We start from the raw sequence: 12,618 nt of genomic DNA, 5'->3' as shown, positions 1-12,618 counted from the left end.
CTCTTTTTAGGGCTAGATCACATTCTAATCTACTTTGGCTTTTAGTTTCTTCTTTCCAATGTTCCAGATAGGTTTCTTTACATTGTGTTATAATTTGCTTTACTCTGATTGGTGTTTGGAGAGCAGTGTTGTTGTGAGGCTGGTCAGACTGTGTCTGAGAAGGGGCAGTTAGCCTCAGTACCAACTGACATAGGGGACTCTTTTCTGGGCTCAGCTCTTGAGTTTGGAGGGCTTTGGAGTGGAGGGTGTCTCGGGGGCTGGATTTCAGGTGGTTAAAAAAGTTGAGCGTTCTCTTTTGAATGTTAATTATCAGTGGGTATCTGCCTCATTCTGCTCTACATGCATTTGTTGGTGTGTTTCTGTGTACGTGTAAAATGTGTCTGCACATTTTTGCCTTTTCTGTTCGGCCGGCCATGCCGAGTGGAGAGAACTCTGAGGACAAGAAGCACACAGAGAAAACTGGAGATACACAGAAAGAAAGCTGCAGTCAAAATGTTGAAAATGAACTGATAGCTGGAAACGTGTAAAGGGAAAGCTCCACAACCCAAATCTCAAAAAAGGAAAAACAGTGCTGACAAAGAGCAGAGCAGTGCTAAAAATAAGACAACACTGGAGGAACTGTCAGAGATGAGTGTGAGTGGACGCCTTCACAAGAGGATGAGATGACTTTTTATCATCTTGAGAAAATTTAAAGTTTTCTCTCACAAACTAAAGGGCAGAGGGCCGTTAAAATAAGCAGTTCTTCCCTGATCTCAGAGGTTTTGTCAGGTCTATGGCAGAGCTGAGGAAAGACAAGGACTCTTTCACTGAGCAAGAGATTTACAGACTCAAGAAAATAGTGACAAAGGTCAAAGCTCGGATAATCGATTTAAAAATAGGCTCTTTAAATGTCAATGGAGCAAAAAGTGATGTGAAAAGAGCTTCTCTCTTCAAACTGACTGAAATAAAGACCCTGGATGGGGTTTTTGTTCAAGAAACTCACAGTGACAGTGAGAATGAATGTGACTGGAAGAAGGAGTGGCCAGGGGAAGTCATTCTCAGCCATAAAACTTCTAACAGTGGCGGCTGGCTGAGCTTTTTGCAAAGAGCTTTACTCCTTTTTCTTTTGAGGTGGAAGAAATAATGCGTGGTCATATTTTAAAGGTCAAAGTGCAATATGAACATGTGAAAATGATTTTTGTGAATGTTTACGCTCCAATTTTGAGCAGTAACAATTTGTTTTTTTAAAATGTTTTGTGTGATGTCATTGAGAAGTGTTCAGATGATTTTTTGTTTCTGGGAGGTGATTTTAACTGCACAGAAAATGCTAAGCTAGACAGAAATCACCTGGAGCCTCATCATGCCTCATCTGTCAGACTCAGACAGCTCATTGAGACATGTGAGTTAAAGGACATGTGGAGAGGTTTTAACAGGACTGTCAGGCAGTACATCTGGAGTCACTCCAGAGACAATCTGATATCACTGGCCAGACTTGATCGCTTTTATTGTTTTAAGTATCATTTTGTCATCATCAAGGTGTCAAATCGTTCCTGTTGGTCTGTCTGATCATTGTCTTGTTCAGTGCTCTTTTCACATTCAAAACGTTAAGCTCCATAGCGCTTATTGGCATTTTTAACACTGGTCTTTTAAATGACAAATGTTTTAGAGAAGCTTTTAATTTTTTATGGTTTTCACATCAGAAAAATAAATCTGGCTTTTCTTCAGTGCAGCGGGGGTGGAATTTTGGAAGAAGTCTTATCAAACAGTTTTGTCAGCAGTATACTTGTAATGTCACCAAGCACATCACCAGGTCTCTTCAAGACCTAGAGACAGAAGTAGTAGAACTACAGAGTCTAGTAGATTCTACCAGAAATCAAGGACACATTGAAGCCCTTAAATCTAAAAAGGCTGCTCTAGCCAACCTGTTGGGCATTACAGCACAGGGGGATCTGGTCCGCTCTCGCGGGCCGACTGATGATGTCGGTGGCTCCGTGGTCGGGCCGGCTGATGGTGTCGGTGGCTCTGTGGAAGAGGCTGCTGGCAGTGGCGCCTCTGTGTCCGGGGCCGCTGGTTTCGATGGATCCGTGGTCGGGGTCAGCGTTGTTGGTGACTCTGTGTCTAAAGAGAAAACTCAGCAGGGGAGGTGGAGGCTGAACCTGTGGTCCGGACAGGGCAGAGTGAAGATGTGCAGGGTTTTGCTGTAAAGGAGGCTGAGCTGCTGAAGGTCAGACTGGACAGTAAGTCAGAGGAGCAGGTGATGGAGTCTGCTGGTTGTCATGATGATAATGAGGCTGATATGGGTTGTGAATCTGAATCTGATAGTGTTTCTGTAGCTGACAGTGTCTCTCAGAATGTAGACTTGTATTTTTTAGAGGAGATTAATGTTTTTTTGGATGATACATTTGGTAAATCAATTAATGTCAAAGATTATTTTCCTGATGCTGGAAAATTCATTAAATCAGTGACTTCTCTTCAGAGGGTTGTTGGGTTAGATTTACTGGATGGCAAGAAACGTTATCTTCTCAGGAAACATGTCACTGGTCTAAGGAAAGTTTTAAAGGTTAATGCCAAAGGGGTTAAAAAAATGAAACTTTCAAGATAAAAGTACCATGATCATACAACACTGGGTGTCTTTTTTCTACTGTCTGTTTCTTGCTCTGTCTGACTCTTTATTGGTCTGTCTCTCCTCTTTTTATATGCAGGGTTTGAGAGTGGCATCTTTAAACATCAATGGGGGCAGAGATGCACAGAAGAGAGCTTTAATAACAGAAGTCATCAAACAGAAAAGACTAGATATAGTTTTTCTACAAGAAACACACAGTGATGTCATGAATGAAACAGATTGGGGCTTGTGGTGGGGAGGGCAGCATGTCCTTAGCCATGGGACAAATTTTAGTGCAGGAGTTGCTATTTTATTGTCTCCTACTTTAAATGCTAACATTATATCCAGCACAGAGACAGTGAAGGGCAGAGTCCTTATGGTGAAAGTTAAAATAGATGGTTTTGTTTTTTGGTTGATTAATGTTTATGCACCTAACCAAGGCTCTGAGCATGAAGGGCTTTTTAAAATATTGAAAGAAAAATTAAGTGACATTGATCAAGGGGAGTGTTTTGTACTGAATGGAGATTGGAATTGTTGCACTGATTTTACTTTAGATAGGACTGGAGAGGAGCCACACTTTCAGTCATCTTCTGTTTTGTCTCATGTTTTAAAGAAAACTGATTTGGTTGATGTGTGGAGGATGAAACATCCTTCAGTCGGACGGTACACTTGGGTCAAAATAACAGATGGTAGAGTTAGTGCAGCTAGATTAGACTGGTTTTATGTGGAGCTGATTCTATCTTCCGCTGGAGAACAACAATCTTTTTGGCATTTTAACGTTAAATTATTACATGATCATATTTTTTGTGAAAAATTTAAATTGTTTTGGGATTACTGGAGATCTAGGAAAGATAATTTTCTTTCCATTTCTCAGTGGTGGGAGGTAGGAAAGGCTCAAATGAGGGTGTTTTGCCAGCAATTATACATCACATTCCACAGCTAACATTAAAAGAGCTGTGCATAGGTTAGAAGAAGAGATAAGAGACCTGGAAAATCTTGCTGTCTCACAAACTGATCAGCAGTATAATGACCCCTATTTTCTAAACGACAGGAACTAAACTCCTTTATGCAACAGCAAAAGGAGCTTTAGTCCGAGCACTCTTTACTAGACTCCAGGACATGGATGCACCGACTACTTTCTTCTTTACTTTAGAGAAGTCAGTTGGGCAGAGAAAACAAATGGTGTGTCTTCGTTTCCCTGGTGACCACAGAGTCAGCTGAGATGAGGAATCATGCAGTGTATTTTTACACAGATTTGTTCAAGGTTTAAGCCCAGACATAATTCCGGATGAACTGAATGCTGCTGTGTCTCAGATCTTTTGGACTGTGTTGGGACATGATCTTTTGGAGTGTTTTGAAAAAGGGACACTTCCAGCTTCCTGTAGGTGTGCAGTCCTCTCTCTGCTGCCTAAGAAGGGAGACTATTAAAAAACTTAAGACCAGTAGCTCTTTTATGCACAGACTATAAGATTCTCTCCAAGGTTTTACCAAACAGCCTGAAAAACTTTACTGAACTGTTGATTGGTGCAGATCAATCCTACTGTGTTCCAGACAGGTCTATGCTGGATCATTTATTTCTGATGAGCGATGTGTTTGATGTTTGTAAGTTATATGATATCAATGTTGGTATCGTATCTATTGACCAAGAGAAGGCTTTTGACCGTGTAGATCATACTTTGCTTTTTTCTACATTGCAGGCTTTTGGTGTTGGGGAGGGATTCATGTCCTGGATAAAGCTGTTGTATAGTGATGCTTGTTGTGTGGTAAAGGTGGGAGGAGGTTTGAGCTGCCCTGTGCCAGTGAGGAGAGGGATCAGGCAGGGATGCCCCATCTCAGGACAGCTTTATAGTTTTGCTATTGAACCTCTCCTCCGCAGATTGAGGAGCGAGCTGAGGGGTCTCTCTCTGCCAGAGCTGGCTCAGAGCCCTCCTTGTTGTTGTATCAGCATATGCAGATGATGTTAATGTGTTTGTCCAGGATCAGGGAGATGTCAAGGAATTAAAAGAAAGCCTGGCTTTGTATGAAAAAGCTTCTTCAGCCAGGGTTAACTGGGGAAAAAGTGGGGCTTGTTTGGTGGGTCAGTGGAGCTTGGGGAGCATTCCTGGTATTCCTGGGAATCTTAAGTGGGGAAAAGGGGGAACTAAAATCCTAGGAGTATACGTAGGAACTGAGGACTTTCAGAGGCAGAACTGGGAGGGAGTGCTGTACAAGGTGGAAGCCAAGTTGTCTAAATGGAAATGGTTGCTACCCTAGCTGTCCTACGGGGAAGAGCTCTGATAGTCAATAACCTTGTTGCCTCATCTCTGTGGCACAGACTCACTGTTTTAGTGCCACCGCCAGGACTGTGAAAGAGGTGCAGCGGCTCCTAGTGAACTTTTTTCAGCACTGGTTGAGGGAGTCGGCCTTATATCTCCCTGTGGCAGAGGGAGGACAAAGACTCATAGACATTCTGTCCAGAACTGCAGCCTTCAGACTGCAGACTGCACAGAGGCTGTTGTATGGCTGCAGTCACGGCTGGTTGGCTCCTGCTCGGCTGCTTCTCATGAAAGCTGGACGACTTGGGCTGGATAAACAACTTTTTCTGTTGAGACCTGAGGCTGACCTGACTGGGCTTACACCTTTCTATAACTCAGTGCTTGATGCCTGGCAGATGCTGAAAGTCACACGGACTCCTGACCCCAGACCGGGAAGGTGGCTCTTTGAGGAGCCACTGTTTTGTAATGACTTCCTTGCAAACACCATGTTTTCCTCCAATACATTAAGGACTAAGTTTGTTGAGGCTGGCATTATTAAACTAGGCCATCTGACAAAAGCCTCCATTGAAACACTTGGTGGTATCACTGACATCAGATCGTCAAGAGTGCTGAGGAGGATTGTGGAGGAAGTCTGGCAGTCCCTGTCTGTGCCACTAAGATTGTTTCCTGAAAATTGTGCTCTGGTTGACCAATGGTCAGTCCTGCTGTTTGGGAGTGGCGAGAGGAGAGTGGACGGCTTCTCTCTCTGAAAACACCAGTGCTGGGAAATTTCAGTTCTTGCAGGAAGAAGCAGCTTTATCAAAGCTGTGCGAAGGTGTTGAACCTTCACTGTCTGGCTGAAGTAAAAGAGTCGAGGTGGAATGAGGTTTTTGCTTCAGGCTGTACCCCTAAAGGCAGGTGGAGGGTCTTGTATAAGCCTCCTGTTGAGAAACGGGTGGCTGCCCTCCAGTGGAGAATTATTCATGGAGCAATAGCCACCTGGACCCAAGCACTGGGGAGGGATGTCCATTCTGTACAAAAAGGGAAACACTAGAGCATCTAGTGGTATCTTGTTCTCAGTAAGCGGGCTTATTTAGAGTACTGCAGGAATGGGTGGAAGCTTTGAGAGAGAAGTTCTCTGTCCCCTCTGTTTTTTGGGCCTAGATATATATTGAGTAACAAATCAACTTTGGTTCTAATCAATTTCCTGTTTGGAACTGCAAAGCTATCGATCTGGAAGACCAGGAGGAATCAGATTTTAGGTCAAGGCTGGACTGATGTGATGCAGAGTCCGAAGGGTCTGGTGGCGGCTCGTCTCAAAATAGAGCACGCTTTCTATACCCTGACCAGTAATCTGGACATCAGACAGGCTTATGGTACACTGACAGAAGATGGTTCACTGGTCCTTCATTTTTAACCTATTATAGTGTGTGTGTGTGTGTGTGTGTGTGTGTGTGTGTGTGTGTGTGTGTGTGCGTGCGTGCGTGCATGCACGTAAAGTGATTTGATGGAACTGGAGTAATGATGCCTGATAATTTATTGTTTTCAGCTTACCAGTTGAAGTAGATGAGAATGAAACAAGATTTTTTCTTATAACATGATGTAAATAAATGTTGTTTTAAAAGTCAAAAAGTCTCTCTCTGTTTCTCTCTCTCTCTCTGTCTCTCTCTCTGTGTGAGTCTGAGTGTGTTGCAGTGGGTTTGAGTTTTCTCCTCTTGTTTGACAGTTAGTGTAGTTGTTGCTGTGTTGTTTGGAGGAGTTTTCTTTGTGTGTTTGCGGAGGCAGCGTGGCTGCTCAGCATGGCTGCAGGTGGAGGCTCTGGCTTGCACAAGCTGACACACCGACACGCCGTCATACTGTCTCCGGCTGTCGGCTGCTCAGTGGAGGACTGTAGGTGAAATTGTGGGCTATGAAAGTGTTAAATCTGCGTCCAGAATGAACAGCGCTGTGGTGGTGTTTTTGGACAGTACAGACAAAGTCAATCAGCTGCTGGAGAGCGGAGTAGTGATCAAAGATACTTTCACCCCCGTGTCCTCACTAGTGAATCCTGCTAAAAAAGTCATTATTTCTAATGTGCCCCCGTTCCTGAAGAATGAGCTGTTAGAAAAAGAGCTGGCGAGGCACGGACAGCTGGTGTCCCCCGTGAAAATGATCCCCATCAGCTGCAAGTCTCCTCATCTTAAGCATGTCGTGTCTTTTAGGAGACAAGTCTTCATGGTCCTTAAAAAGAGTGATGAGGAGCTGAACTTGATTGATTTTGATTAAATTGTGCATGTGACCTCAGACACAATGAAATGTTTTGGGTGTGGAACTGAGGGGCACTTGATTCGTTTGTGCCCGGAGAGAGCTGAAGGAAGCTGGTCAGCTGCTCCTGCAGCGGAGCCGCCACCTGTCGGAGCCAGCAGCGGAGCCTCTGTACCGGCCAAGCCGCAGAGGAACATGCAGGATCCTGCAGGAAAACAGGGCTGACAGTGATCAGGAGGGCGAGGTCACGGAGAGTCCGACGAGTCAGGAAGGTGAGCGCCAAACAGTAGCAGAGATGCAGGACAGTGAAGGTGATCTCACTGGGAGCTCACAGCTGGATGTGCAGAGTGTTTACTCCTTCACCAGAATCCGCTCTTTCTTACAGGACACAAAAGGCATGAGACTAGTTAAAGTGGAGGAGTTCTTCCTAGATTTAAAGCTGTTCCTTGACTCAATCAGACTTTTCTCGAAAAACGCAGGATGCTCCGGCCAGCAGACGTTTACTGACCAAGAGGTGTTTCGCCTCAAAAAACTGGTGTTAAGAGTTTGGTTGCAAATTGCGCATTATTTAGTTTTCACTGTTGTCCTCCTTTTTCTGCGTGTTCCTCTCTGCCTTGTTTGGATGCAGCCTTTTCATCACAATGTGTGACTTAAAGCTCGGCTCATTAACGGTGCCAGAGAGGACGTCAAGAGAGCTTCTCTTTTCAGTTTGTTAGTTAGGAAATTAGATGTAATTTTTCTACAGACACACAGCACAGCTGAGAATGAACCTGCATGGAGGAGGGGGTGGGATGGGGAAGTCTTCCTCAGCCATAAGAGCACCAGTACCAGTGGAGGAGTTGGTATCCTGTTTTCTAGAGGGTTTTTACCCACTTCTTGTGTCACTGAAGAAATTATTGAGGGTCGCTTGTTGAAAATGCAAGCTGTGTTTGAAAATGTGAAAATGACCATTAATGTATATACTCCAACCGTAGGCACAGAAAGGGTGGTTTTAGACCTTTTAAACACTGTTGTTAACAACTGTAACGGTAAAGGTTACATGTTCCTGGGTGGTGATTTTAACTGTACTGCAAATGCAACTCTAGACAGTAACCATTCAGAACCACATGGAGCCTCCAAGAGCTTATCTTATCTTATTAAGTTAATTGAAGCAAATAATTTATGTGACACTTGGAGGCATTTTCATCTCGCTCAACGCCAGTATACTTAGGTTGATGCTAAAGATAACTCTTTATCTATGGCCAGGCTTGATAGAGTTTACTGCTTCAAACATCAGACAAATGTGCTTCAGAGTTGCTCGATACACCCAGTAGGTATTTCAGATCACTCTCTTGTACAGGTTTCTATTTTTGTTAAAAATGTCAAATGTAGCAGTGCCTACTGGCATTTCAATGTGGCCTTGCTTTCTGATACTATTTTTAGAAATGCTTTCATTCTGTTTTGGGAAAACTATACAGAGACAAAATCTGAATACACCTCTTTACAACAGTGGTGGGATATAGGGAAGAGTAAAATAAAGCATCTGTGCCTACAGTACACTCTCAATGTCACAAGGGACATGACCAGGTCTATGAAAGCTCTGGAGAGAGAAATAGTGGAGCTGCAAGATTTAGCAGATTCCACAGGAGAAAGAGAACATATCAAAGTTCTCAAAAAGAAAAAGTCAGCTCTGTCTGACCTGCTGGGTTTCTCTGCTCAAGGTGCTCTGGTTCGATCCTGTTTCCAAAATGTTGCTAAAATGGATGCTCCCTCTCACTTTTTCTTCGGCCTCAAATGCAAGAATGGACAAAAAAGACTCATGCTTTCTCTGCGGTCCGACACTGGGCGGCTGCTGCAGGAGTTGGCAGAGATACGTAGATGTGCAGTCACCTTTTATGAGGGGCTCTTCAAGAAGGAGTTCCAGGAGAGAACGGAGGTGGCGCAGTCTTTCTACGAGGGTCTACCCAAGGTTCCCATGGAGGCCAACGCTGAGCTGGACACACAGATCTCTGCAGATAAACTAGCTGCTGCGCTGCAGAGCCTGGATAGTGGGAAAGCTCAAGGCATTGATGGTCTTCCTGTGGATTTCTACAAGGTTTTCTGGCCTGTGATTGGCCAGGATTTGTTACTCGTTCTCAGAGACAGTTTTAATAAAGGCCAGTTACCTTCGAGCTGCAGGAGAGCGGTCCTCACCCTCCTCCCCAAGAAAGGGGATCGCAATTAAAGAGGTTTTGAAAATTCAAAAAATTCTCTCTCTCTCTGTCTCTCTGTCTGTCTCTCTCTCTGTCTCTGAGTGTTTAGTGTCTCTAATTAATTCCTAGTTTACAGCCATATATGAACATACACACATACTGACCAATGATCAACAAACTGGGTTCTCACATACGCGGGATTTGAACTGGAAAGAGCTCCTCATCAGAGAAGTTGTGATGCAGAGTTTCATACACTGATAACTGCTTTTAGAGATCTACTGAAGGACACACTTCATTTTATTAATCTGATGATAGATGTGAGGAGCTAAAGAAAATTCTGGAACGTCAGAGTACCCAGAGCACCTTCCCACAGTATTTCCGGCTGACAAACGTGCTCTTCACCACTTCCTCAACTACATCGTCAGAGTTTATGCTGCATCAAAGTGGTAATTTTAATGTTCTTGATACTGTTGAAATTGAAGGTCAAAAGACAGAAATAGTGAGAATTAAATTATTTGAAAAACAGAAAACATTTTCCCCAATCTGTGTCCAATTGATGATGTAAATTATATGATCCAATGTATAAATTACATACATTTTCTTCTTCTACAAAGTTAGGGTATGAATTTAAAGTCCCTAAACCTGTCATACAGTCTGTCATCCCATAGTGCAGACAATGTATACTATTCGAGATAGTGATGCACTTCAGCCTCTGTGCTGCTCTGTCTGTTAATGTCTTCCATAAACAGTATTGATCTGAAGCTTCACTTCTCTTGCTAAATTACATCTGAGCTCACATCTGAACTGTCAAGGACAGGTCAAGGTGTCATAGAAACGTCAATCTGAGTGAGAGAATCTCCCCTCCCCTCCTCTCTTCTCCTTTCCTTCCCTTCTCTTCTCTTGTTTCCTTCTTTCCTCTCCTTTTCTTTGGAGACAATTTTGGGAAAAAGCCAGCCCTTAAGCAAAGATAATTTTGTCACATTCAAGTCGTATTTTAGCATTATAAAGCCAGGTGGAGGCAAACTGTTAGACCGAGATCAGAAGAGGACCTAAATGTGAGCTGATATCTGCGTATATGAGACAAGGTCAAGTTTGTTTTGGTTTAATCATGCAGATAATTTAATACAATTTCAAAAGTCTGAATGTTAACCTTACACCTGACAAATCTGTAAAACAGTTACCTATACTTAATGTGCTTTTAGCAGAACATAAATTGTGTGTTACCATAAAATACAGTAGAGCAGTCTCTTACCAGCCACAGTGACTTTGGCAGTCCGGCTAACAATGCTCCCCAGTCCTTCCAGTGTGGCGAGGCACTGATATTCGCCCTCGTCAGGCCGGTGGTGCCGTGAGTGCACAACATTCTGCACTAGCAGCGAGCCATTAGCCAGTTGCCATCGCCGCTCATCCACCACCGCACTCAGTAGCACGCCATCCTTACGCCATGTGATAGTGGGAGGTTCTGCCACTGCGTCTGACTGTGCCTGGCAGTCGAGCTGCAGCACACCACCGCGCACAGTCACTATGTCCTGAGGCTCCTGGGTGAAAGTGAAGTCCACAAAACCTCCAAGAGTAGATGGGAGGGATGAGGATGATGATGAGGAGGTGTCTGAGGCTATAACAGGAGAAGAGAAAAGGGGGAATTAGATAGAAGCACAGAAACCTGAGATCACCAACAGTACAGTTCTTTATTAATGAAAATGCTCACCATCACATTAACTGACAACAGAACTCCAACCACACACACAAGCTCAAAAGTGATCATCACAACAGCACCAGGGCCCAAGACCCTACGGGGCAACGGAGGCCCCATATTCGTTCTGTGTAAGCAATCTGATTACTGTTGATTTAATTGTGAAGACAGTATATGCCATTAAGTAAGATGATAAGGCCCTGAACATGTGCCCTGCATTGCCTGACTAAATGATCACAAATAGGAGCAGAGTCATTGGGGGCCGGCCGCTGACTTTAGTCCTACTATTGCAGACTGTAAGAGTAGTGAAATATATAAACATTTTGTAGATAACTGAGATAAACTCACACAAATCAATATTTCCCTCTATCCAAATGAATTTCAGGATTAATTTTTTTTTTTTTTTTTCAGGAAATTAGGGTTAGGTTTATTCCTGAATAAATTACTACATTTAGCCAGTTTCCACCCTTTGATTATCTGTGTCACACATGCTTAAATAAGGGGCTCACATATATATGACATCTATTTTGTCCCTATTTAGGCTTTACATGCCTGAAAGTATCGGTGAGGTTAGGTTTCTGCGTCTGAGTCCAAAGGATACTAAAGGACAAAACCCACCCCAGCCACAGCCTGTTCACCCTGCTGCCATCTGGCAAAAGATACAGAAGTATCCTCTGGCATACCACCAGACTACGAAGCAGCTCCTTAGCTCAGGCTGTGCAAACTGTGCAAACTTTCAATGATCAAAATGATTAAATTATCTCATGTAAAACCAGCTACCTCTGTCAGTTTCAGTTCAGTTCAGTTCAGTTCAGTCATTCTATTATCCCAAATGGGAAACTTGACTTGTAGTCAGGGGCACAAGATACAAGACAACACCTAGAAGAACAACAAAAACTCCAGAAAATCTACAGTTAAAAGGTTAAAACTACAAATACAACATACATGTTTCCTGTATGTATAATATACATAATAATACACACAACAATCTCCAAAATGTAAAATCACATGTGAAGATTAAGCAGGGTGATTGCACTGGGGTACTGTGAGGGAGAGAGAGGAAGAGTTTTAGACTCAAAAAGAAGGGGTCAGTTTGTGAAGTCGGGGGGCCTGTGGGACACCGATCACTTTATCAGCCAACTTCACAATATAGTTCAGGTGCAAATTATATTTGCTTGTATTAAAGCATTTCCACACTTACAGAAGAAATATGGAGAACTATAGAAAAAACTAATTTGCAGCAGATCTACCTCAACAGAGGATTGATGAAACAGAGCTGGATAACATTAGAATTAAAATGTTCAAACCGGTCCTGGAGATTTATCTTCATGATATCAATATTTCTCTGAGCAGATTCTGGTTGTGTGTGCTCATCTTTTTCAACATGAACAACAATGCTTTACAACACAAGTACAATCAGACAGTTTAACAGGGAGTCAAACCCACAACCATTACTGCCTGCCTGGTGGTGTTGAGCTGCAGGTGGAATAAAGCCCGAACACATGCCTTTTTCTGCACTGTTTCAAAGCTGTTTTTCAGCAGCATGTGAAGAAGGAGTACGAGTAGTGTTTATTTTCTCATGCTTTTATCTGTTCATTCATTTATTCATGTTCTGGTTGATGTGTTTATTCATATTTGTCACTAGTTTTGTCAGATGTGTCTCTTCACAGCAGAGAACATGACTGAGTTTAACCT

At 43.2% G+C, this 12,618-nt stretch overlaps 1 protein-coding gene across 1 annotated transcript in view; it reads right to left on the bottom strand.

Moving 5' to 3' along the window:
* The window catches only part of dcc (DCC netrin 1 receptor), a 245,377-nt gene extending 234,334 nt beyond the window's left edge, over positions 1 to 11,043 (bottom strand). The window contains exons 1-2 of the mRNA XM_073478346.1: positions 11,025 to 11,043; positions 10,483 to 10,845 (exon numbers count right to left, since the gene is read on the bottom strand). Coding sequence (XP_073334447.1) covers positions 10,483 to 10,845; positions 11,025 to 11,043 — 382 coding nt within the window. The remainder of the gene's footprint in view (positions 1 to 10,482; positions 10,846 to 11,024) is intronic.
* Positions 11,044 to 12,618: the final 1,575 nt, after the last annotated feature.

Source organism: Pagrus major, chromosome 12, assembly GCF_040436345.1.
Source record: "Pagrus major chromosome 12, Pma_NU_1.0".
Taxonomy (NCBI): domain Eukaryota; kingdom Metazoa; phylum Chordata; class Actinopteri; order Spariformes; family Sparidae; genus Pagrus; species Pagrus major.
Note: the sequence above shows the minus strand (reverse complement) of the source record. Positions and strands in the feature narration are given on the sequence as shown.